General features: G+C 46.0%; 1 protein-coding gene and 1 long non-coding RNA gene across 8 annotated transcripts in view; one reads left to right on the top strand and one right to left on the bottom strand.

Annotated features, from left to right (window-relative positions):
• Positions 1-7,112, top strand: part of LOC106732099 (uncharacterized) — an 89,343-nt gene extending 82,231 nt beyond the window's left edge. For all 4 annotated transcript variants that reach the window (XR_001368354.4, XR_012904838.2, XR_012904837.2 and 1 more), the window contains 2 exons: positions 4,418-4,515; positions 5,156-7,112. This is a non-coding gene — a long non-coding RNA (uncharacterized LOC106732099). The remainder of the gene's footprint in view (positions 1-4,417; positions 4,516-5,155) is intronic.
• Positions 1-26,932, bottom strand: part of FCHO2 (FCH and mu domain containing endocytic adaptor 2) — a 234,988-nt gene that overhangs the window by 40,354 nt on the left and 167,702 nt on the right. For 3 of the 4 annotated variants that reach the window (XM_014574166.4, XM_014574168.4, XM_089779339.1), the window contains exons 14-17: positions 26,410-26,421; positions 7,311-7,335; positions 5,814-5,856; positions 3,074-3,159 (exon numbers count right to left, since the gene is read on the bottom strand). In XM_014574166.4, the coding sequence (XP_014429652.2) occupies positions 3,074-3,159; positions 5,814-5,856; positions 7,311-7,335; positions 26,410-26,421 (166 nt within the window). The remainder of the gene's footprint in view (positions 1-3,073; positions 3,160-5,813; positions 5,857-7,310; positions 7,336-26,409; positions 26,422-26,932) is intronic. The other variant, XM_089779340.1, reaches the window with a different exon arrangement.

The following is a 26,932-nucleotide window of genomic DNA, read 5'->3' as shown; positions in this document are numbered from 1 at the left end:
GTTAGTCTTTTAAGTGCTACAATTATTATGATAGAAATGTTAATTACGCCTTACATGGATTACTCCTACCTATATATGCATGCTTCATTTTATCCTTCTATGCACAAGATCTAATGGAGAAGAAAAGTTGGAATGGCACTAGCATTAAAAAGGAAGGTCTGAGTTCTTCATTCATCTTGTAACAGATTACTGACTGTTCCCTTTAAGGTTACATAGGGCAACCTTTTTACACCCAAGATCACTTTTTAAATGACAGAACAAGCCGAGTTCTATCGCCCTGCCCCTTCCTTGAAGCCCCGCCCTCTCTGTTCGCCTCCTCTCCATCACTTGCTATCCCTACCCTTACTCTACTGCTTCCCCCCCCCCCCATTCTTCTGTAGAAAGAAGTTTTTCCAACATTTGGCCTGTCTAGACTAGACCAAATGTTAGAAAACCCCCTTCTTTTGGAAGCCCCCTTATTCCTCATGGAAAGAGGAATATAGGGGTGATCAAAAGATCATGTTTGCTCTTCCACTAAAAGAAGTGGAAGAACAAACACATCCCTGGATGCAGAAGAGATTTTCTGGGTTATCTCCAGAATCCTGAAAAACTCCTGCAGTCTAGACGTACACTCGCTGGGATGAGACAGGATGTGTAGGCTCCGGGATGGAAATGAGGGATTTGGGTGCAGAAACAAGTGAGAGGTGCAAACTCTGGGAGGAAATCTGGACGCAGGAGAAAATGGATAAGGGAACGCTGGCTTGAGGAGGGAGTTCCAGGCAGGGCAGTGTTGGGATCAGATGTAGGGTTAGGGTACTAAGTAAGCCACAGACTTCTGGATGTGAGGGTTCAGGAATTTGGGTTGGGGTTTGCGAGGGGCTCAGGGCAGGGGGTTCCAGTGTATGATAGGCTGAGATATAGGGTCTGGGAGAAAGAGGAGTGCAGGAGTGACATGATGCTATGGCCAGATGGGGGCTTGGCCCCAATTGGGGGTTTGTTGGCCAGGCTTCATTTTCAAATAAAATACTATGTCAAACACAAAAAGTTTCTGCATTGTCTTTATTTCTGAGAAGGGCAGGGAACCTGTTTGGACAGGGTGCGAGTGGGGGACAGGTTTCTGTGGCTGGGGACGGGAAAGGGGACAGTGTGCCAGTGGGAACAGGTTTCTGTGGCTGGGGACGGGAGAGGGAACAGCAGAGAGTGGGGGCAGAGAGTCTCCTGCTATCGTCTCCTCCCAGGTTTTTCTCCCCCCCCCCTCCCGATGGAAGCCGGAGCGTGCCTCCCGTAGCGCAGCCAAACCTCCGCAGGCGCCTGCCCCAGGGCCAAACCTCCCTCCCATGGCAGGGCCAAACTGCCACGGGAGCCTGCCCCTCCGCCAAGCCACCTCTCCCATGGTGGGGCCAAACCCTCCTCCCGCAGCGGGGCTAAACCACGGTGGGAACCTGTCCTGGGGCCAAGCTGCCTCTCCCGCAGCGGGACCAAACCACTGTGGAAGGCTGCCCTGGGGCCAAGCCGCGTCTCCCGTGGCGAGGCCAAACCCCCACGGAAGCCTGCCCTGGGGCCAAACCCCCCTCCCGCCACACGGACAAACCCCTGCGGGAGCCTCCCCGGGCCAAACCCCAGGGCCGACCTCTGCGCTCAACTCACTGCTCCCAGGGAAGCCACCGCACTCCTCCTCCGGGGTCGACACCCCCTCCCCCAACACATGACAGAGCTGTGGGAGGGGAGCAGCCAGCGCACTTCTGGAGCTCCCGGAAGTGACACGGGCTTCACCCAGGACTTCTGTCCACCCCGCAGGAAGCCAGCACTACACTAGAGGTAGGTAGTGGAGCTTCTCGGGGGTGGGGCGAAAATGGAGGGTAGGGGTGTCCAAACGCCTCGTGATCAACTGGTCGAGGCCTCACGATCGACCAGTCGATCATGATTGATGGGTTGGTGACCATGGGACTAGAGGCTAGTTAATCTGTTCCATACCATGTCACTCTAAAGTTCCTGTGATTTTTTGAGTGGACAAACATCTGGCAAAGGACAAAGCAGGTGTAGGGAGAAAGGAAGTTGGTCCTGGTGGAAACCATTGATGAAAACAGACTACTGTTTTTTTAAGGACCCAGAACCAAAAGCCTTGTAGTGTAGGAAAGGTTAAGGCTCCCCTACTTCCCAGACCTCCTCCTGGTTGGTTGGGAAAAAGGGCAGGATATATGCTACTTTCTCTCTAATAAACAGGACATACATCATCGGGGAAGGATAGCTGCCTGCTGACCTCTCCCAGTTCAGGGAATCTTGAAGGCTATAGTTGGCCTGAATTAACACAACCCCAACAGGAGGACTATGGGTCTCCTGAACCCTGGAGAGGAAGCCTACCTGGATCAACAAAGTCCCAGCAATGAGGGCTGTGGGACTCCTGAGCCTGGGAAGAGAAGTTTGCTTGAATTGTAGCATGGGCCCCTAGGAGGGTGGCTCTGGGACTTCTGAACCAGGGAGAAGTTGGCCTTGTGGAACTAAAGAAGAATTTTGTACTCTGTAAAAGAGGTAATGAGTCAGACTCCACAGAAAAGGGGATCTTGTTAAAACTCAGATCTGGGAGTCAATTATTGCAGAGAACTCAGGAAACTGAGGACAGGGTACCTACAAGGTCACCCCAGACCACAACAGGGTGCTCTGTAGTCAATGATCCAGTTACACTATTCTAAAAAAATAAGGGGGAACATCTGATGAACAGAGACGAGTGAGGGAGCAGGAAGAGCCCCACAGATTATGTGGGCTATAACCAGGGGAAATAGTACTTACAGAAATCAGTAACATTAAGTGGATTACAGAGGAAACAGGAAGAGCTAAGCACAGTGCTAACAAAAATGAATTCTGCTTTCAGTTTATTCAGATGCTCAAAGATTGAACATACCTACTTATAGTACTCCATACACTCACCCGGTATCCTGCTGTATGTACAAGTTATATCATATGAATGAGAAACATGTTTCAAAGCACTCTCTAATGTGAATCCCTTCCAATAGTAAAATAATACCAAAAAACCCAAAGGAGGTATTTATAATAAACACTTATGAAATTTATAATATACTAGCATCAAATATTTTACCCGATGATGTCAATGAAGCTGAAGAAGATGAATCAAGAGAAGTGGCAAAGATTGGATCCCATGCCAGGAGGTCATTGTTCCCCTTCCTATTGTAACAGCCAAAATTGGAAAATAAATACAAAGTGTACATATTTATAACAACCAAATCACTGAAGTGACTTGTATGTTCTAATCAGTCTAATAAGAACCTTCCTGCCACAAAAACATTCTGTTGGACAAATGTAGGTCAAAGGGCTGGTTTATACACAGGCTTGCACCAAAAGAACTAAATTTTTACATTTACACTTGTTATTTTGGTGCAACTTGTGTGAGGGAAGAAGTTACGCAGCACGTGCAGTAACGATGGTTCTTTGAGATGTGTGTCCCTGTGGATGCTCTACTCAGGTGTTGATGCGTCTTCGTGCCAGCCATCAGAATTTTTTTTTTTTTTGCCTACCAGTGCTTTCCTGTGCTGGGCATGTGCAGCAGCCATCTTGTGCAGTTTTCATCTGCTAGCTGTGCACACAGTGCAAATCTCCCTCTGTTCCTTTTCTATCGGAAATCCGGTAATGGACTCCAAAGCAGAGGGGAGGGAGGGCAGTGGAGTACCCATAGGAACACACATCTCCAAGAACCATTGTTATCGCACAAGGTGAGTAACTTCTCCTTCGAGTGGTGTCACTTGTGTGTGCTCCACTCAGGTGAGTAAAAAGCAGTGCGCCTACCTTTGTGGAGGTGGGACTTTGGAGTCATCTACTGGCAGAGACAAGGACGGCGTTGACCATGGAGGTGGTAAGTACTGGTCCTTGCAGACCTGCATAATATTGTGCAAAAGTGTGCGTGGAAGACCATGTAGCCGCCCTGCAGATGTTGGCTAGCAGGAAATTTATGTAGAAAGGCAGTGGATGCAGCCATCACTTTGGTGGCGTGTGCAGTGATTGCTTGCGGTGTCAGTTGGGAAATTCTAAACTGGAGTCTAGCCGAGGAATAGATTTTACTCCTGAAGAGGTCTAGTCTTTAGTGCTCCTTGTCCTGGGGAGCTGACATATTGTGGTTGTCTGGACTGGTGGTGGACAGAATTCACAACCAAAGAATTTGGCTGGGGATAAGAAAACAGAAAGTCCATGTCCATAGCCAGGACAAAATATTTTCTTTCGGCTCTACAGTTGGTGGGTGGAATAGAGGCTGGCATTTGTCATATGGCTTCCAAGAGTTCCATGATGGTCTCATTTATCAGTAGTGCAATCTTAGAGGATGTGGAAGGTTGTAAAATTTTCAATAGCTTGTGCTGGTTTTCTTGCACCTCTTGTAAAGGTATATTTGTGACTTAATTATCCATTTGAATAACTCCTGAAATTGTTTCAGGTCATCAATCGGAGGAGAACAGGAGGACGAGAACACCACTTTATCTGGGGAAGACAAGGATTGCTGGAAAGAAGACTGGCTGTCTGAGTCTGACTGAGGTATGTCATTGTCCTCCTCTATTGGACTGGTTTGAGTTGTGGCTGACAGTGAAGGTTGGGGGAGGGTGTGTGAGATGGGGAGGATTGAACCCTCTTTGGTGGAGATTTTGCTAGAATGTGCGTCAGGGTAGGTGCAGTTGAGTGACAAGATCAGTGTTGATGAGGTGGTGGAGAATGGTATTGGCCCAATGGTTCTCAGGGTGGCCACTGGGGTTGGTATTGTTGGGCTGGATATGGACATGGGGGGTGGAGCTGAGGGAACTGGGGCGCATGGCAAGAGGATCTGTGCCTGCCTGAGTACCACAAGCTCACTGAAGCTGTTGGTGAGGAAAGACAAATGTCCTGGTCCAGGTCCAGTACCCGGAGATGATGGCATAGGAGAGAATGAAATACTGTTGGAAGAACACTGGTGCAAACTAGGTTCTACAATCCTAGGGAAATGGGGAGGAATCTTATCAATCAGCACCAGTAAGTAGGACACCAGACGCCGAGACTGAGATTCACTCTATTTAGGCTTTGGCACCTACGGGAAACCAATCAAGGGGAGAAAAACCAGGAAGTACCTCCCCCCCGAAAACAGTAACTATTAACACTAAACTGAATAAACCACAACTAACTATATATTTCTATTTTTTTTCAGCTGAGGAGAGCACTGCTGGAAGCTCTGTCTTCTGGTGAGGATGGTAGAAAAGGAACTGAGGGAGACGCACGCCGCATGTGCAGCTAACGGATGAAAACAGCTCAAGATGGCTGTGGTGTGGGAAGACACTGCTAGGTTAAAAAAATCTCTGATCGCTGGCACAAGAACCACTGACACTTGAGTGGAGCATCCACAGAGACACCACTTGAAAGAGAACTCTTTAAGGATAAAAGTGTGCTATTTCCATATACAACAAAATATGTTAATTAAAACTGATTTAGTTATTTCAGTAAAACTTGTATATGAACTAGCCCAAATCTTGACCTTACCAAATTTGTGTTCCTTACAATTTATGGTAGCTTCTAGATGAATTCAGAATGTTAGCAGATTTCTTTTACTTTTAGATTTTAATATCATTATTTTATGACTAAAAAAATTATTTGAGACAATCAAAGTGAAAAAAATGAATAGCTAAAAAAGGGCATGTGTATGAAGAGAAGAGAGGCAAAAATTCAATTCTTAGGAATCACTAAACTCATCACAAAAACCGGATAGCTAAGTACAGCAATAGCTTTCTTAACCCTGCATTAAAATAAAACTAAAGCCCCCACAAAAATGTAATTCAATATAATGCCTACATTTTAAATGTGGAACTTACTCATTAGATGGAGCAGAATGCTTTGATTTTGTTAACTCTTCACCTAATTAAAAAAAACACGCCTATTATGACAAATGAAAGCTGTGAAATTTGATGAACAAAATCAGTCAGCTTCGTGATAAAAACAATCTGGGATGATTATAGCTGCAATCAAAATAATTCAGAATTGTTGAAATAGAAAGGATGATATGTTATGTGATGTTATAGTCAGCATCTTCTGAAATACCTTCTAAAAAGGAGTTAACATAAAAATGAAGGCTATTTTTGTTAGGAGAAATCTTGGTCCTTTGAAGTATCTCTTTATAGGATGTAATGTAAGTCAATTTCACTCTTTTGCATTTTTATGTCTCTACTACCACAGAAAAAACTTTATTTTTAGCAGATGTTACTGGTCATTTATGTTTTCCAGGAAAAGCACATTAAGGTGTGAGCACTAGATACTTCACAAAAGCTATACTCATGAACTAGGATTGAAGTGCATTATCATGCAGCATTTCAAATTTATTTTCTGACTACTTCATATCATGGCCTTCTTTGAAGTAATTTACACTGTGTACATGTCAGTGGAGGAATTAAAACTTCTCAAAATGCATGGGAGTCTGCTTTCACATCTTTAACAAACAAGCACTCTAAAGAACAACTCCTTTCCGAGGGGCTGGAATTGCCACTAGGATTAGTCCACCCACCCTTTCCTTCATGGACTAGAATTCTCCATTTTAAGAGGGAACTCCTACTGTTCCAGCGAGAATCCAGCAAGGGACTGCAGTTGCCACACTTCCATGCTGCTCACTCAGTTGACCTCATCACGACTCCATCCTCTAAGTCCCTGTTCCTGCTGAGACTCAGAACAGTATGGCTGGGAGTGTGCTTTTTGATCACAGGGCTTGGGCAAACTGCTCTGTTTTTTATGGAATGGGAGGACAAAACAAGAGATGAAAGAGAAAGTTTCACATCAGAGTAATAGGAGTTTTCAATTTGGAACACAAATGATTCTGGGGTTGGTGAAAGAGGAAGAATGTGATTTTAGGAGTTGTCAGCTTATGTACACAGGACTAACAATAGATGTTTTCCACGAGGGCTCCTTAGTTCTGAAACTTATTCCCCGTCACTGATTACAAAACAGCATGAATATATTAAAGTTAGCAAAATGCTCTAAAGTATCTATTTGCTAGGATTTTTAGGGAGGACTGAGAAGATAGGTGTAATAAAGTCTTTGGGTGGACTGCATTCACTGCTTTGTAACATTTGTTGTTAAATTCATTTAACATTCTTTTCTTCAAGTTTTACTACATATGTTAGGTGGTTATTTTTAGTAAATTCATTTTTTATTATTAAATTGTTATTGCTCCAAGAGCTCATAGGTATCTTTTTGTATTTAAAATACCAAAACATTTCTGATAAATTCCTTCATAACCTGGAAATTAAATGCTCATGCCAAATAATGATTTTGATAAGAAAAGTAGAAAGTATATCCTAGTAGTTAAAGTTTGTACTTACTAGGTGAATTCCTGTTCATTTGTGCCTAAAACAAAAATGAAAAATACAAATAAATATAATTTTTTATTAACCATCTATTAACGAACCAAAGGATGCAGACATTATTTAACATGTATCTTTGCCAATCATAGCTTTGTTTTTAATGCTGCAGACACAGCTTAAAGCTCAAGGAGGGCACAGAACATGTGCAGGATCCAGGTGAGGGTAAGGCAGGAAGGGAAGAGCAGAGGAACAGGGAGCACTGGCAGAAGGCAGGGAGGCAGGAAACAGGAAAGGCTATTTGGAGTTTGACGGTTGGGAGTGCTACAAACCCTAGCTAGCTGAAACTATAGCCAGTGGAGTGGGGGACATTTTAAACAGTGGGAGTGCTGAAATTCAGCTCTTTACCTCTGTCCACCTTTTGCACCACCTGAGGCCAGCAGCAGAGCCCATGGATGCATGGGGCCAGTAGCCCGGGTGTGCTGCACCACCTCCACATCCCTAATTCCCATGCCTGTGACTACAGAAGTCCTGAAGTACCATTAAAAAATGAAGTCTACATGTAATTACATGTAGATCACACGCACTGCACACCCAAATAGCATGGATATAAACAGCAGTGACAGAGGGTGAGGTCTGGCTTGGGTGAGTAGAGTTGAGAAAATACCCTACACTCCTGAACCCCTTTGGTATATATCCTACATGGCTCTGCATTCACTAAAGAACTGCCTCCCTCTATTTTTTGCAGTGTAGTATCCTGCTACCAGAATCTTGCACTGCGACATATATCTACATATGTAGTGCCTGTACTTTACATTCCACCATAAATGTGGATACAGACATACTGTGTAATGGAACAGAAGGGATATGGAACACATATAAACATGTTCTTAGGTATAGAAAGCTAAAAAGAAATAGTATTGAAATACTTCTTAAAAAATACCAAGGGCTGGTGCACCCTGCTCACTACACTTACCAACCCCGTTTGTTGGAGTAGGCAAGCATGGCTCTCCTCCTGGCTGCCGGGGAGGAGAGGACTGGGGGCAGCACCAGCCCCAATCTCTCAGCCCCCCTGGGTGCTAGGGCTGTGCTAGCCCAGACCTTTTGCCCCCACCTCCTCTCTGGCCACAGCCAGTCCCTGCTGGCCTCTCTTCCCCTCCCCTTCCTAGCCATAGCCAGCCCAAGCCTCTTGGCTCCCCCCCTTCCCTGGTCACAGCCCTGGCCTCTCAGCCCTCGCTGGCTCTCTCCCAGGGCTCTTGCCCCCCCACCAGCTGCAGCCAGGCCTGGCCTCCTCCCTTGCCCCCCCATCCTTCTCAGTAACCCCCATTCTCCAGCCCCCCCCCCCCCCATTCTCTCTGGCCGCTGGAGGAGGGCCAGGGCTGAGACAGGGGTAGTGGCAGCAGAGGCTCCTCGCCACGTTTTGGACCCATACATGCCAGGATCCAGCAGGGAACAGCTGTCTCGGGCTGCTTGGGCTGCTACTTGCCTGGAGCTCCAGCCTCAAACCCTCTCCCCCCTGCCCCGCAAGATTAGCACACCAGCACTGGCTTAATGCAGGGGAGGAGAAAGAGGAGAAAACTCCAAGACTCTGTGCTGGATTTGGCTTGTGAAGAAGCACGTGCATAGCAGTACGCGTATCCCTCCCCATAGCAGTACGCGTATTTCTCTGCTAGCCAAATCCGGCACATAGCTCGGCATTTTTTCATCTCATCCTTCCCCCACAAGAAGACAGAGTGGGCACACTAATCGGGGGGGGAAGGGGGGTATTAGAGGCTGGAGCTCCAGGCAGGCAACAGTTCCCTGCTTAGTCCTGGAGTGTTGAGCCCCCAGCGAAGCAAGGCGCTGCTACTGCCGCTCCCTGGGCCTACTGCAGAGGAGCCAGGAGCCAGTGAGGAGCCCAAGGCACCCCCTGGGGGTGCGGGGGAAGAGAACTCTGTTGAGGCTGGGGGATGGGACAATGTAGAGTGACGTGATGACATTCCTCCTGTCGCCCCACAGGAAAAGTTTTTTTTAAATATATAGAATGATAGAAACAGAGCTTGAGAAGTCATCAAATTCAGCCCCTTGCACTTGAGCAGGACCAAGTAAACCTAGATCATCCCTGATAGATGTTTGTCCAACCTGTTCCAAAAAGGGATTCTATAACCTTTCTTGGACACTTATTCTAGAGCTTAGTTACCTTTACAGTTAGAATGTTTTTTCTAATATCTAACCTAAATCTCTCTTCCTGCAGATTGAGCCCATTACTTCTTGTCCTATCGTCAGTGAATATGGACAACAGTTGATCACCATCCTCTTTATCTGAATATATGTGAAGACTTATCAGGTCTTTTCAGTCATCTTTTTCCAAGACTAAATATGCCCAGCTTTTTTTAACCTTTCCTCATAGGACAGGTTTTCTAAACCTTTTATCATTTTTCTTGCTCTCCTCTTGACACTGTCCAGTTTGTCCACATTCTTCCTAAACTATGACATCCAGAAACCTAAAGTATGACATCCAGAAATGGACAATATTCTAAATGAGGCCATACCAATTCCAAGTAAAACAGGACAATTACCTCCTTTGTCTTGCATACAATATGCCTGCTACTGCACCCTAGAATGAAATACAGGCAGTCCCCGGGTTACGTACAAGATAGGGACTGTAGGTTTGTTCTTAAGTTGAATTTGTACGTAAGTCGGAACTGGCGTCCAGATTCAGCCGCTGCTGAAACTGACCAGCGGCTGACTACAGGAAGCCTGAGGCAGAGTTTCTCTGCCCCGGGGTTCCTGGAATCAGCCGCTGATCAGTTTCAACAGCAGCTGAATCTGGATTCCTGGGACAGAGCAGCTGGGGCGCTGCCGGGTTGGTCCCCGCAGCGCTGCACCTCGGTGCTGTGGGGACCAACCCAGCAGCACCCCAGCTGCTCTACCCCAGGCGTCCCCAAGTCAGCTGCTGCTGAAACTGATCAGCAGCTGATTCCAGGAAGCCCGGGGCAGAGCAACTCTGCCTCGGGCTTCCTGTAGTCAGCCGCTGGTCAGTTTCAGCAGCGGCTGACTTGCGGACGCCTGGGGCACAGCAGCTGGGGTGCTGCTGGGTTGGTCCAGTAGCGCCGATCCTCAGCGCTACTGGACCAACCCAGCAGCACCCCAGCTGCTCTGCCCCAGGCGTCCGCAAGTCAGCCGCTACTGAAACTGACCAGCAGCGGCTGAATCAGGACGCCTGGGGCAGAGCAGCTGGGGTGCTGCCGGGTTGGTCCAGTAGCACCGAGGAGCGGCGCTGAGGGACCAACCGGCAGCGCCCCAGCTGCTCTACCTCAGGCGTCCGCGAGAAAAGCCTGGTCTGCTGGCCGGTGTTGGGTACTTATCTTTATTGAATTTCATCTTTCTGAATTAAGATCACAATTCTCCAATTTGGTCAGTTTGAATTATAATCCTGTCTTCCAAAGTGCATCCCTCCTCCAGCTTGGTGTTATTCACATTTCATAAGTGCACATTATTCCATTATACAAGTCATTAATGACAATGTCCAATAGTATAGGACCCAGGACTGACCCCTGCAAGACTCCATTATATATGCCCTCCTAGTCTGACAGTGTTTCAACTGTTTATGACCTAACCTTATTGTAATTTCATCCTGACTACATTTCCTTAGGTTTTCTTCTGAGAATATCTTGTGAGATTGTGTCAAAAGTCTTATACAACTCAAGATATATTCCATCTATTGTTTCCACCCCTCCCCCACCTACTAGGCCATTAAACCTGTTAAAAAATAAAAATTAGGTGAGATTGGCATGCTTTGTTCTTCATAAATCTATTCTGGCTATTCTTTATAATCTTGCCATCCTTTATGCTTGTGTAAACTGATTGTTTAATAATTTTGTCCAGTATCTTTCTAGGTATCAAAGTTACGTTGTCTGGCCTATGATTCCCTGGGTCTTCTTTATTCCTGTGTTTAAAGCCAGGTAAGAGGAGGTCACTCATCTGTGTAATAACAGACATTCTTCGAGATGAGTGTCCCCATGGGTGCTCCAGATCAGGTTGGTGTGCCACCGCGGCGCTTTCAATCCAGAGCAGTGTCTCTGGGGCTGTGCACTCCTAGAATGCAGGCACTGCGCATGTGCGAGTCTCTCCCCCCGCCCCAGTTCCTTCTCTACCCCATAATCATATAACCTAAAGAAGATCAGAATTCCGAAGTAGAGGGGAGAAAGGGAGGGTAGTGGAGCATCAACGAGGACACATCTTGAAGAAAGTCAGTTACTGCACAGGTGAGTAACCTCCTCTTCTTCGAGAGGGATGTCCCCTGTGGGTGCTCCACATTAAGTGACTTCAACCTGTATTTCTTTAAGGAGATAGGGACTTAAGATCTGGCATGGAAGCAGTAGACAGAACAGCCTTAGATAATCTGAGGCTAGAAAAATGTCCTTGAGTAAGTGCATAGTGCTTTGCAAATATGCGTTCTGATGACCAGGTAGCATCTGCACAAATGTCTGCTATAGGGACTTTTCATAGAAATGCTACTGAGATAGACATGGCTCTAGTTGACTGTGCTCTTATGCAGTCAGGAGGGTTAACACCTGATGAGTAACAAAGTTTTATACAGTCTGAAATTGAGTGCAAGAGTCGCTGAGCTGAGATGGCTTGACCTTTATTGTGACTTACTCTGGAGACAAACAAACAATCTAGGTGAGGGCCTGAATGGTCTTGTGCATTGCAAATAGAAAGTGCCCTGTGCAAGTCAAGCATGTGCATGTTTGATTCAAATGAGTTAGTGCGGGGTTTGGAGAAGAAGGTAGGGAGGTATATGGTCTGATTAAGGTGAAAGGATGATCATACCTTGAGTAAAAATTTGGGGTGGGTGCGTTAGATCATCCTGTCTTTGAAAAAGGTAGTGTAAAGAGGATCTGCTATGAGTGCTGCAATTTCTCCTACACATCTTGATGATGTAATGGCTACAAGAAAGGCCATTTTCATAGTAAGATGCAAAAGGGATCAGGTAGCCAAATGGGGCTCAAATGGGATTTTGGTGAGAGCATTTAAAACCAGGTAGAGGTTCCAAGGTTGCACTAGTGGTACCACATCTGGGTAAAGTGTTGCAGGTCTTTGATGAACCTCTCAGTAAGAGGATGTGCAAATATTGAGGTATTGTCTATTTTAAGATCACAGAATCATAGAATCCTAGGGCTGGAAGAGACCTCAGGAGGTCATCAAGTCCGGCCCCTATCTAAAGCAGAACCAGTCCCAACAAGATGAAAATTGTTAAAGTAGCAAAGTGTACCTTGATGGAAGTCAGTACAAGACCCAGCTTGTTTAAGGTGTAAAAGTAGACTAAAATTAAAGGTAATGAAGATGTGGATGAGTTACCCTGTCGACGTGAGCACCATACCAAAAACCTTTTCCACTTCTGACAGTATGTTTTATGAGTGCTCTGCGCTCTACTGCGCAGCAGGATGAATTGAATCTGTTAAGAGCACTCTAGCTCTTGTGTGGAAAATCACTGGGGAACCACGCATTCAGGTTCAGCATGTGGAGATTGGGATGACTGATCTGACTTCTGGCCCGATTGAGAAGGCTGCAGGGCAGGGGAATTGGTGGTATATGCGACATTTTGAAGAGAAAGAAAAACTGAGGTTGTTGTGACCTAAAAAGTGCTATTAGAAGTCAGTGTGCTTTGTCTGTGCCTTGATAATGACCCTACTGATGAGAGGTGGGGGGAAGGTGCATAGGAGGTGATATGATCAATTGATCAGGAAGGCATCTCCCAGGGAAACCCTTCCCTATGCCGGCTCTGGAACAAAAATTAATAGACTTTTTGTTGTTCTGAGTGGCGAAAAGGTCTATGGTGGGATGACTCCACTGTTGGAAGACCCACAAGAGGATATATGGGTTCAACTGCCACTCTAGTTCAGTGGGCAGTGCCCTGCTTAGAGCTTCGGATGTGGTATTGAGGTTGCCAGGAAGGTGTATGGCAGGCACCAATTCCAAAGTACAGTTGCCTCTGTACATAGGCCATGTGATCAAGCTACACTCTAACCATTTATATAAAACATTACGGCAACATTATCTATGTATAGCCTCACATAACTGTCGTTGATTAAAGGGAGGAATCTCTCTCATGCATATCTTACTGCCCACAGTTCTAGCGCATTGATGTGGAGACCTCTATCTTTATTGGATCACAGCCCCCAAGGGATGCATCAGTCATCATGGAAACCGATGGTTCTGTGGTAAGGAATGGAAAGCCAGAACACAGATTTTTTTGTATCAACCACCAGAGAATAGACTTCTTTACTGAGGGTGGGATGAAGAGGCACTTTGATAATGAGTGGATGTTGGGCTTACAGACTGTCCTGCACCACCTGAGCAAGCACCTTGTGCAAGTGAGCATTTTTTACCATTAAGCTGCAAGCTTCCATATGGCCCAAGAGTTGAAGAGGTCGTGGGCCATGATTTTTGGGAGAGGACTGCAATATCTTGACCAGTTCATAATTTTGTGAAAACGCTCCATAGGAAGGGAAGTGAGTGTGCATATGGAGTCAAGATAAGCACCTATAATTTGTATCTTCTAAGACAGGATCAAATTTGATTTGTTTTTATCTGCAGCCCAAAATGTTGGAAGATGTGTCTTGTGATTGAGAGGGAGTGTTGAGTATCAATTTCAGAGTGTGCTTTGAGGAGACAGTCATCGAGGTAAGGAAACTGAAGTTACCTTGTGCTGTAAAATGAAGTTACCTTGTGCTGTAATGATGGTTTTTCAAGATGTGTGTCCCCGTGGGTGCTCCACTTTTGGTGTCGGGTTCGTCCAAGCGCCACAGATTAGAAACTTTTCTAGCAGTGTCTAATTGAGCTGTGCATGCACAAATGTCGCGTGCCATTCGCACCTTTGGAGTTCACGTGCATGACCCGACTCCGCTCAGTTTCTTCACGAATGCTCTGTTGTGAGAGTTGTTGAGCCAAAGAAGATGGGAGGAGAGTGGGTAGTAAGCACCCACGGGGAACTCACATCTCGAATAACTGTCGTTACTACCCAAGGTGAGTAACTTCCTTTTCTTCTTCGAGTGATGTCCCCGTGGGTGCTCCACTGTTGGTGACTACCTATCAGTACCCCAAAGATGGCAAATGGGCTTCAGCTAGGTTTCACGTGCAGATAAGACTGCATAGGCTACTGCAGAGGTCATGTTTGCTTGAGTGTAAATTGCATAATGTTTCATGAAAGTGTGATTGGAGGACCAGGTAGCTGCCCAGAATATGTCCATAAGCGAGACCCCTTTCAGGAAGGCTGTTGATGCTGCGATGGCTTGCATGGAGTGCGCCTTAGGAGGCATTGATAGTGGCATATCCTGAAGGGAATAACAGTGAAAGATACAGGTTGTAATCAATTTCAAAATCCTCTGTGACAAGAGTGGTATTTCCTTGGATTGTTCTGCCAGTGAAACAAGTTGTGCGACTTTTGGAAGGTTCATGTATGGTCTATGCTTTGCGAAGATCTAGTGTGTGCAGGATAGCCTCCTCTCTAGAAATGTGAGGCTTTGGGTAGGATGCTGGAAGCACTATAGGCTCATTGATGTGGGAGTTGGAGCATACTTTGAGAAGAAAGGACGGATGGAGGGCGTAAGATCACTCTATCTTTGTGGAATATGGTGTGTGGGGGGGAATGCTGTTAGAGCAGCAATCTCGCTAACATGTCTTGCTGATGTGATGGCCAGTAGACAGACAGTCTTTAAGCTTAATAACTGGAGTGAACACTTAGCCATAGACTCGAACGATGGTCTGGAATCGGTCTATTGGGTGGATTAAGATTATGCAGTCCTCTGAGGAATCTTATTGAGATAGGGTGAGCAAATACAGAGAAGCCCTCTATGGGTGGGTGAAATGTCACAATGGAAGCTACATGCACTCTACAAGACGAAAATGACAGATCATATGAAGAGGCGTGGATAAGGGCTGAACGCCTTTTGTTTCACACCAAGCTATAAATTGTTTCCACTTAGGGAGGTAAGTATTGCAAGTGGACTGACCGCTTACTGTGGAGTAAAATGTCCCTTGCTTGTTATAAACATTTCCATTCCACCTCCGAGAACCAACAAGGAGCCATGCCGTCAAACGCGGTGTCTGAGGTTGCAGGTGGCGGAGGGTTCCTATGTTCTATGAGGAGAAGATACGGGTAGCTCAGAAATGGGGCAGAATTGCTTCTCTGAGGCATTGAGTACAAGACCCGTGGCCGTCTGATGTGGGCTTACAGTCGTGACACTTCTCACATTTTTTAAAATCAGGGGAGACTGGCATTTTGCTATTCTCCTGCTCTTATTATTGATGGTGCAAGTTCTTTTCTCTTTTATTTTTTCTGCAGTCGGCAGTTTATCACTGCTCTTTTCTTGTTTGCAGTTCTTTTCTTTTCTTTTTTTTGGAAGCCTGAGGGCTGCAGCCCTCCAGTTAGAGATATACTGCCCCTCAGGGGCTGTTCATTTACTATTTACAACAATTCTGAGGAAAAAAGTCTTTTTTCTTCAGTAAGTTAACTATAAAACATGAAGTATGAACATTTTTAGCTAGTATACTTGAATTTCTGGCTACAGAGAACTGCAGGAGGAGAAGAGGGATTGAGCTCCATCTGTGACTGAGGTGATCAAAAAGGAACTGAGGAAAGTGAGGCTGCACATGTGCAAACAGCACATGCAGTTCTCACGCATGAGTGGGCCAACTAGACATTGCTAGAAAAGTCTCAGATCTGCAGCACCAGGATGAGCCCAATACCAACAATAGAGCACTCATGGGGACATCACTCAAAGAACAGTTTGTTTCGCAGGTATGCTGTAACAACTGAAAGCACCTTTGAAAAAAACTCTTGGTACTATAGAAAGGCCAAATGTCAGGACCTTGTATTGGTAATGTTGAGTACCTAAAACAAAGAGAAGAAATTGTCTATCAGCAGGAAGGATTGAAATATGAAAATATGCCTCTTGCAACTTGAGGAATGAAAAACAGTCACCTCTTTCCAACACTGCTATGATGGTGGCAAGTGTTACCATCTTAAAACTTTTGCTTTTTAATGAATTTGTTCAGTGCTTGTCTCATAAATCAAGAATGGGTTGCCATCCTCCCAACTTCTTCTCTATGAGGAAGTAATGGACATAAAAACCTTTCCTCCTGTATTGAGTAGGGACTACCTGAATTGCCCCAATTGTAAAAGATGGTCAGCCTCTTGCTGGAGAAGATCCTTGTGAGAATGTTCCTGAAGAGGGAGTGGGTAGGAAGATGGAAAGGGAGTGTTGACATGAAAGGAATTGTAAATCAGAGCTCGATTATCTGAAGAACACAGTTTTCAGATGTTATCATTCTCCAGTTGTTAGAAAATTGTAGTAGACAGTATTGGAAGAGTTTAGATGGCAAAGATGGCATTAGAATGGGCAAAAGGTTTTCATGACCCTCAACATATGTCTCAGATGTGCTTAGGGGATTGTTGTGACTGTTGGGATTTATTAAAAGATTGGTATCATCATTGGCCCCTGCCTCTAGAGCAACTCTCTTGATGTTGTTCCTGTCTGTTGTATTGTTAAGTAAAGTGAGGGTATCTCGGTCTAGGGTATGGCTGATACCTGTATTGTTTTCTTGTATTTGCAGGATTATGAATGCTGCAAGACTGGAGGGTTGCTCTAGAACCTTTTCTGGAATGCAGCACTTCATTGGTGTCGGCTGTGAATAGCTTTTGCCTGTCGAATGGAAGGTCTTCTACAGTAGAATCACAGAATCATAGAATACTAGGACTGGAAGGGACCTCAGAGGCCAAGATGAACAAGTTTTCTCCTTCCTCCTTATGACACCCTTTTAGATACCTGAAAAAGTAGACTGGATTTCTCTGGGGAAAGCTGCAGAATCGTACCATGAGGCTCTTCTCATGATTACAACTGTTGCAGTAGAGTGAGCTGTTGTGTCGGCTGCACTTGAAGGACCATCCTTGAGATTGTATGCCCTTCTGCAATCATGGCTTTAAATTGCTGCTTCTTGGCCTCAGGAATATGTAAAATAAAATTTCATTTTGTGTAATTCCTGTGGTTGTATTTGCTAAGTAGCACTGCACAATTTGTGACCTGGAATTGTAGAGTGGACAAAATGTAAACTTTTCGACCAAAGAGATCAAGTCTTTTGCTGTCATGATCAAATGGAGTCAATCTAAAGTGCTGCTGCTTACGCTTTTGGTGCGCTGCCTCCTCTACCAGGGAGTTTGGTGCTGGGTGGGTAAAAAAAACCTCTGACCTTTTTGGAGGGACATAATACTTTTTGTCAGCCCGCTTGCATTTTGTATTGGCCGTTGCTGGGGTTTGCCAAATCATCTTTGCTGGTCCCATGATGGCTAGGTTATCAGTAGAGCTATCTTGGAAGCCGTGGGAGATAATATAATGCTGGTCAATTCATGTTGGCTTTCAGAAACTTCCTGGGTGGGAATATTCAGTTCAGCGGATACAGGTTTAAAAAGGTCCTGAAAAAGTGAAAAGAAATCTGCTGTAGTTGAAGGAGGAGGTGGCATCACTGCTTCTTCCAGGGAGGACGATTCATTAGTATCAGGCGATGTGTCTGGTGATGGGTCAGATTGCTCCCCTTGTAGAGTGTGTTGCCACTGAGAGGATGGAGATTGTGGTGGTACAGTGTGACATTTATGGGACTGATAGCATTTATGGCAAGACTGTCATGGGCTCCAAAACTGCCACTGCAGGTAAAGCATGGATGGTGGCATACATGGGATGTTGTATCAAGGTGGCATGTTTCAGTGTCTGGTGTGTGGAGGATGAGTCCCGGCTGAATAGACAGAATAATCAGTGGGAGGGGAGTTGTTAGTAGAAAACATAACATCCACTTCCTCATCAGAGTCATCAGAAAACCTCTCTGGCGATATATCTTGGTGCTAGGGTACCAGGAGAAACGTCGGTGCCCTGGTTGGCTGCACCAATGCTATTTGTGATGCGGTACGATGTCTTGGCACTGAGTGCGCAGGCAAGAGTCGGTGCCATGGTGGTGCTATAAGTTGTGCTCAGCACTGGAGTCATTTGCAGTGCTGGCAAAGTGGTGTTGGTGCTGGTGTGATGTTGGCAACTTGAAGCCTGAGGCCTCAGATTGGGATTTAGAATGATTCACTTTCATGGCAGCGCCAGACGCTCCTAGTGTGTTGTAAATAATCAAGATGTGTCACCGGAGTCACTCTCGGCACCATATTCACCAGATACAAGCACTTAGATGCTAGGGCTTCCTGAGGTAATGAGGCGGCACATTTTTTTGAGGGTTTATTGTTCTGTTGTGCGTGGGACTTACTGGCCTGCTTACTGGGATTTGAGACCGGTCTTAGTGATTTTTTGAGAAAAATCAGCTTGAAGCGTAGATCTCTATCACTCCAAGCTCTTACTTTCAGCTTAGCACAGAGATGGCATTTCTGTGAAGCATATGCCTTGCTGAGGCAGCAGAAACATGTCTCTCAGAGGAATAGAATCCTTGCATGAAGAACAGCACTTAAAACCCGGGGACCTGGGCACAGTGCTAACTGCAACTATCTAACTCCAGGGAATAAAACTTGGGATTAAAAAAACAGCTAACAAGGGAAAACAAACTATTGGTAAGAACTAGATAAACAGGGTTTACTTATCTAAAATGTGGAATTGAGGTGGGGAACTCTGCCGAGCTTCATCTCTGGCTGGAGGCAGTAGAGAAGGAACTGAGGGGGGACTCACGCATGCGCAATGCTTGCATACAAAGAGCATATGCCTGCAGACACATGTATGCATGGCCCCAGGGACACTGCTCTGAAGACTTCAGCGGGGCACCGACCTGATATGGAGCACCCATGGGGACAACTCTCAAAGAACTATGCTTGCCCTTCTCGGGACCCCAATCAACTTGCTTGGGTTCTCAAAGATAAACAACAGTTTTGAGGTGGCTTTAGGTAGTTCCTTAAGTGCAATTTCATTGTATTTGCAGCAAGTCTACTGATATACGAGTCAAAATACTTCGCATTTCTACAGTGCCACTATCATTGTGAACCCTGCACTCAGGGAAGCCAGTTCCTGGTCTGTCCCTCCCCCTTTCGCCTGAGGGGTCCTCTATCCAGCCCCAGTGCACTAGAAAAGCAGTATGTGCCCCTGTTCCCCCAGCCCCTGAGCACTGGGCAGTTTGCACTGCCTGTAATCCCACTCCCTCAGACCTGGAGTGCTGGGTGGGAAGGTAGCACTTCTCCTCCAGTCCCAGAGACCAGACTGGGGTCCCAGCCACAGGGAGTATGTAGGGATAACATATTAAAGTATTAAAAATGATTCCCCCAAGTGGAAGTGACTCCCCATAATTTGTTCCCCACAACTAAAAGTCTAAGTAGTATAAGTTTGTTAAGTAGAAGAAGTATATGTGTTTAGATTTAGCGTTATCAAGCTTGATAATAATAATAATAATAATAATAATAATAATAATAATAATAATAAATCTAAACAGTATTATTATTATTAGTTAAGATTGTTAAATGTTTAGATTTATAATTATTGCCCCTCTAGAATATAATTTGTTAGGAATGTAATATTAGGTCATGTAACTTAAAACTGTTAAAATATAATACTATGTAGCCAGAAACAGCTCCCCTCTCTGTGTCCCAGGGCACTCTCAAACTTATTGTTACACAATTGATGCCCATTCTCTTCAAAGCATTGTGAAGCAATTAACCGTAATCGCAAAGTGAAACATTGTAACTATAACAGTAACTAACTCAGCACTCAGAGAGAGAATGTTTTAAGAAATGCCACCCAGAAACTTTTGTGACTTTTTGTAACTACAACTCTTGTATATGTAAAGTTATTATTATACAAAATACTGTATGTGAAACATTAATTAGGGAATGTATGTAAGAGAGAGGGCTTGGACGATGAATGAATGGTTTTGAGAGGTGCCAGCCTGAGAATGCAGCAAGAAAGGGCTGAAGAAAGCGTCAGGTTCCAGTGCAACCAAAAGGTATCACGTGGAGAAAACCAAGTACTGGAGGTCCACCCTATGAGATCACTGACGAGCACCTGACAGCCACCCTGGACATCAGCATGATGCAGCAATTCCCATAGACTGGCATAGGAAGAAATTCCTATAAGAACTGGACTAAAAGACTATGGAGTCAGAGTCCAAGGTTCTGCTGCCAGCCCACCAGGAGCTTCAGATGCGCATCTGATCAGGGCTTCGCTCCCCACTACCATCACTTGTGTACAGAATACCTGGCCAGTATTCTGTCACAAGCCACTTCCAGGCTGGTAACTATAACAAATACACAGAACTTGAATGAATGTTTGTGTGTGTGTATATAAGTGTATAAGGGTTAAGTAGTGATAGGAATAAGTAGTTAAACAACGTTGTTTGCTTCTATCTCTTATTTATTCTTTATTATTATCTTTACAAAAAATGTGGCTTTTTGCCTTATCCCCCTCATAAGATCCTGCTTGTTTTTATTGGTACAACAGGAAGAGCCCCCTGCTGCACATTGCTAGGAAGAAGGAAAGGACCTGGGGACAGAGCCAAGAGTGAGGCCATGCAAGGCTGTTTGGGGAAGACTCAATCTACCTACCTTTGATGCCAGCTGCCCACGCTTCTTTTACAGAATAGATAAAATTACTGTATATTCTCGTTCATAAGCCTACTTTTTTGGGAAAAAAATCCCACTGTGAAGAGCGGGAGAAGTTACTCACTTCGTGCAGTAATGATTGTTCTTCGAGATGTGTCCCCCCGTGGGTGCTCCACTCTTGGTGTTGGGCTTGTCCTGGCTCAAGGATCGGAGACTTTCAAGCAGTCATCAGGTGGGCTGTGCATGAATGAGTTGAAAGCAGCATTCCTGCCTTTGAAGTAGTGCGTGCAGCTCGCTTTTCCCTCTGTTTCTTCTTTGATGCCCTCGTGGGCTGCTATTATTGCCTGAAGAAGTGGGGAGGAGGGTGGGTCATAGAGCACCCACGAGGACACACACCTCGATGAAATATTGAGCCCTTGTTCTGAGAGAAGGTCTGGGTGGTTCGGAAGCTGCGGCAGAGGGTGTCTGCCATAATATTCTTGTCCCCAGGTAAGAATGTTGCCGTGATAGTTATGTTGTGGCAGATGCACCAATTCCATAGCTTGACTGCCTTTGCACATAATAGCTGGGATCTTGCACCCCCTTGGTGATTGATGTAGAACAGTGGTCACCAACCATTTGAAACTGCCGGGCGCCAGGAGGCATGGCCATTCGCCTGCCAGGCGCCAGAGGGCGGGGACACTCATGCACCCGGGGGTGGGGCCGCGCATACGCCACACTCCCATGAGCCACGTGCTTGGGGCGAGCAACCCTGTGCGCCGTGTGGTCACGGGCGGGGCTGCCCATTTGCAGCAAGCCTGGGGCCAGCGTCCAGCAGAGCCGCACGCCCAGGGCCAGCACCCCCCCATAGCCGCGCGCCCAAAGCCGGCACCTCCTCCCCACTCCCCCCGTAGCTGCATGCCCGGGGGTGGGGATGCCAATTTGCCACGCTCCCGGGGCCGGTGCTCCCCACAGCCACGTGCCCGGGGAGCAGGTGGCCAATTCACCGTGCTCCCGGGGCCGGTGCTCCCCATAGCCGCGCGCCCGGGGCGGCCAATTCGCTGTGCACCCGGGGCCAGCGCTCCCCGTGCGCCCGGGGCTGGCTCCAACACCATGCATGCACCATGCATCCGGGGCAGGGCCAGCCCTGAGCACTTGGCGGGCACACACAAATGACCCCACGGGCGCCATGGCACCCGCAGGCACCGTGTTGGGAACCATTGATGCAGAAGATAGTAGTCATGTTGTCACTGAGGATACACACCGAAGAGCCCTGGATGTGTGGAAGGAAGTGCTTGCACGTGTTGTGAACTGCTTGAACCTCAAGCAGAATTATGTGGAGTTTGGACTTGTCTTTGGATCACTTCCCCTTGCACAACCTGTTGTTGCAAGTGTGCACCCCAGCCCATCAGTGAGGTGTCCATAGTAATCTGTTTGGATTGCTGCTCATGGTGGAAAGGCTCCCCTTTGCATAGGTTCTGCACCTGAGTCCACCATCGGAGGTAGGTAAGGACCCCTGGAGGAGGCGAGATGTGGCTGTGGATGTGGTGACTGGCTGGTATGTACACTGAAAAAAATCCAGTGCTGGTAAACCTGATCATGCCTCTCATGGCGTGTTGATAAGGCAGTCGTCCAGATAGGAGAATATTGTAATGCCATTGCAACTGAGATGTGCTGCAGCCACCGCAAGGGTCTTCTTGAAAAAGACTGTGGGGTCAGAGGAGAGTCCAAATGGGGGGGGGGGAGACTCTGCACTGAAGGTGATGTGAAGCTACTATGAATCACAAGAAACACCTGTGTGCGGGATGTATTGTGATGTGAAAATATGCATCTTGAAGGTCGAGGGCTGCGAACCAATCCTCTCTGTCCAGTGCCGGAATTATAGTGGTGAGTGATATCATTTTAAATCGCTGCTTGCGGAGTTACTTGTTTAATTGCCACAGGTCCAAGATGGGCCTCCAACCCCCTGACCTCTTCTCAGTCAGAAAGTAGTTCGAATAAAAACCTTTCCCTTCAAAACTTTTTGGGACTTGTTCTATGGCTCCTAAATTAAGGAGATGTTGCACCTCTTTGCGGAGCAGTGTATCGTAAGAGGGATCCCTGAAGAGGGAAGGAGAAGGTTGGGAGGCTGGGGGGATTGCTGTGAAGGGGATAGAATATCCATGGCTGATGATTTCTAGTACCCACCGATCTGCGGTGGAAAGGCTATGCACTGATTGTAATAAAAGTGCAAGTGGTAGTGAAATATGTTGAACTCACCAGGTACTGGAATGGAAGGGAGGTCGGGCAGACCTTCGACCAAATTCTCAAACTTGCTCCCTAGAGACATAAGTCATGGAAGAGCAGTTGTTAGGGGCTCTTCTATGGTGTTTTCGAGGTCGGAAGCAATTCTGTTCAAGAGGCCAGTACTGCTGTTTTCTAGTAAAGGCCATGTTCCTGTGTCTCTGATAAGGTGTGCAGTGCTTCCTCTGGTAGAGTGCAGTGTACATCCCCAATGTGCGCAAAGTAGTGTGCGAATCTTTGCCAGAGTGTAAGGCCTCATCAGTACCTGTAGTAAATAATTTGGTCTTATCAAATGGCAGGTCCTCTACTTTGTCCTGGAGGTTCTTAGGGACTCCTGCTGCTTGCAGCCACGGTGCATGTCTCATTACCACAGACGTCTCCATAGATCTAGTCACAGTATCTATGGCATTTAGGGCCACTGGTAGAACTTTCCGGGATATAGTATATCCCTCTTTAATGATTGCCTTAAGGATAGGTCTTTTGTCCTCTGCAATATTGTGCATAAACTCTGTTAGTTTCATGTAATTGTCGAAATCATGATTTCCAAACAACACCATATAGTGTGGCTATGCGAAGCTACAGAGTTGAGGAGGAGTACATCTTACTCCCAAAGACATCGAGGCGTTTGTGGTCTTTGTCCTGTGTCTGAGCCTTGTGCTGTAGGTTTTTGGTCCTTTGCTTCGCAGCATCAGCCACCAAGGAGTTAGGTTGAGGGTGTAAGTATAGGAATTCCATGCACTTTGATGGGACAAAATACTTTCTATCGGCCCTTTTGTTTGTTGGGGGAGGAGGGAAAGGGGCTGGGGTTTTCCATACTTCATTGGCTGCCTCAAGAATAGCTTTGTCTAGAGGCAGGGCAATTTTGGATCTTGCAGAGGGCTGCAGATTCTATAGGAGCTTGTGGTGTTTTTCCTGCACCTCTGATAAGACTACTTCCTGACTGATAGCTACTCCCAAATAGCTCCTGGAACTGTTTAAGGTTATCACTGGGGTCTAGATCATTTGGGATAACTACTTCATCAGGAGTGGAGAAGGAGTTATCATTAGATGCTATTGTCTGATTGCTGGACCATTGGTTCATCCTCAATTTACCCTTCCTCTAGGTCAGTGCCATCTGATGGGGAATGCAATAGGTCTGAATGTATAGAAGTCACAGACCTCTGTGCAGGTGTAGGAGGGGCAGTGGAGGTATGATGTGGTGCCCTGTAGTGATAGGGGGACCATCAGCTATGATGTCTGTCATAATAGTGCCATTCCGGATACCAAGAAGGCTATTGATAATGAGGTAAGCCGTATGCCCCATAAAGTGCATATGCTGTCTCTGGAGAGGAGTGTTGAAAGGAGACCCTATTACTTGAATCCCCTTGGTAAGCACTGATTTGAGACATGGTGGGTGAACATGGTGAGCCCCTTATCGTTAATGGAAAGCGAGACCAGTTCCGTGTCAAAGACCAAGTAGGGGTCCCAGTTCTAGGCTTTCTGTCCTGTCTTGGTAGTGCCTATGTTTTGCGCACTGGGGGAATGGCTGTGGGATGATGTCCTGTGAGCCGTTGCTGAGTCCCCCGGTACATGAGGAGGTGGCACGGAAATGGTTGCGACCCTGGGAGATGTGGGGTTAGCATGAGATACTGGAGGACAGCTGGGACTAGTCCTGTCACCTTCCGGTGCCTGTGGTGAAGACTGCATAGGAGGTTCATGTTGTGCCGGGGATACTGAGTGTGCTCGAGGCACCCGGGGTGTCTGATGCCATTGGTGCCTTTGTTCCATCAGGGCCCTTAGTAGGTGCCCTTTTTGATGCCTGGTTTGACCACCTGTTTACAGTGTGCTCTTGAGCCGGTCATAGAGGAGGTTTCAGATTTCCCCATACCCAAGGTGCCCGGGTCATCCCCTTTACTGATTCTTGGTGGGGAGAGAGTGGGCTGGTGAGTGTCTGATTCTGACCGTGCCTTCTGAGGTAAAGGGCTGGAGAGATTGCCCTGAGGGGATTTTGCACTCAAGCCCTTATTGCCCCCCTTATAGCTATGAGGGGCAAGGGCTTTGTCAATAGACAGCATGCAGGCTGTGAGTTCTCTTTCCTTGCAAGCCCTCACTGTCAGGCTGCAGTAGGGGACACATTTTTGTCGTCCATGTGTGTCCCCCAAACAGCATATTCATTCGCTGTGGGCATCACAGGCTGGCATAGGCTCCTGGCAACTTCCACATTTCTTGTCCTTAGGCAGGAATTGTGTAAACTTGTATAAACCAAGTTGCCTGCTTGCTGTATTAGTTGGTTTATTTGTTAGGGTTTTGTTTGTTTGTTTGTTTCAGTTTGACTGGGCTGCCATGGCTTGTCCTTGTATCTTGTCCTTGTACTGCAGTAAAGAGCTGCTAGCAGCTTTTTTGTTTGTTTTTGTTTGAATAAATAGAGGAATCTATACAAAGTACTCAATTATTTCTCTCTGACTCTCTAAAGTACTCAATTGGTTGTCAATTGCTGCTCTTTGATATGCAAAGCATGCTGAGGAGGACAGGGTTGAGCTCCCTCTGTAGCAGCAAAGAAAGAACTGAGGGAAAAGCAGGCTGCCTGAGCTACTTCAAAGGCAGGAATGCGGCTCTCTGCTCACAGCTTACCTGATGACTGTTTGAAAGTCTCCGATCTGTGGCATGGGGATGAACTGACACCAACAGTGGAGCACCCAGGGGGACATCACTGGAAGAAGAAATAGATTCTTCCCATGGTTCTGGAAGCAGTGCCAGCAGCCAGCAAGTCCCTCAGCCCACACTGCTTCCCATGGCTTGGGTTGCAAACTTAGCACTAGCTAAGTTTGCAACTCAGTTTCTGTATTTTGCCTTCAACTTTAAAAATCAAAAGAGGGGAATGATGCTCCCTTCACTGATAACTTACATTTGAAACAAAGAAGAAATTTTTCTACCAAATCTGAATTGAAGTAGACAAGGGGGTTGTGAATTATGACACTATAAACAGAGATGTTCCGCAGCCGACCCCTCCCAAACTTAGAGAAAAAAATGGTAAAAGGAACCTCTCAGCTCCCACTGGCTGCTGTTTGCTGTTCCCAGCCAATGGGAGCTGAGAGGCTCTGTGCCTGCAGCCAGCATGTCTTTCAGCCTGCGCAGCTTTCCAGCTTATAAACAAACAGGCTTATGTTCGAGTATATACGGTAAATGGGTTTAATATTCACAAGATCACACAGCAAGTGAACTCAAAGCATTGGAGTCAATTTTACTTTATCCATTAGAACTTTCTTCCTCCCTTAGACAACATTTAGTTTTTAGTTTTAAAATGATAAAAAATATACTTATACTTACAGGACTGTGTCTCTGGTATCAGCATGCAGGAGAAAAAGGGAAATCATGATTAATATAGCTACATAATAAGACCTCAGGACTGACATACAGCCTGTGTGTTGCTCTGAAGCCTAGAATGTCTGTTGAGTCAGCATGAAGTGATGAACACAGCTAGATACATGGCTGACTTCTCTTTTTGGTTAGAATATCACCAGGTTCAATTATCAGTGGTCTTAAGTTCTTAGCCATTTTTAGCTTTTATGAATTACATCAGTATGCAAGCCCAGACTTTAATCTAGTTTTACAAAATAAGATTGCATTTCAAACATTTTCTTTAATGTACATGTAATTTTATTCTAACCTTCATTTTGCACTGACATGAGTTATAAAGTTTGATTGTAGTTTTAACCCCAAATACAAAAGGATCATTTTATCAACTTAAAGAAAGACACCCAGCAAGCTGCAATGTAAAGTCATGTATTCCCATGATCTATCTTAGGGTTTTCTATAGTACTCATCTCTATCTTGAAGCACTTACAATATA

The sequence above is a fragment of the Pelodiscus sinensis genome, chromosome 6, assembly GCF_052426305.1.
Source record: "Pelodiscus sinensis isolate ZL-2025 chromosome 6, ASM5242630v1, whole genome shotgun sequence".
NCBI lineage: Eukaryota > Metazoa > Chordata > Testudines > Trionychidae > Pelodiscus > Pelodiscus sinensis.
This window is presented reverse-complemented; position numbering and strand designations above follow the sequence as displayed.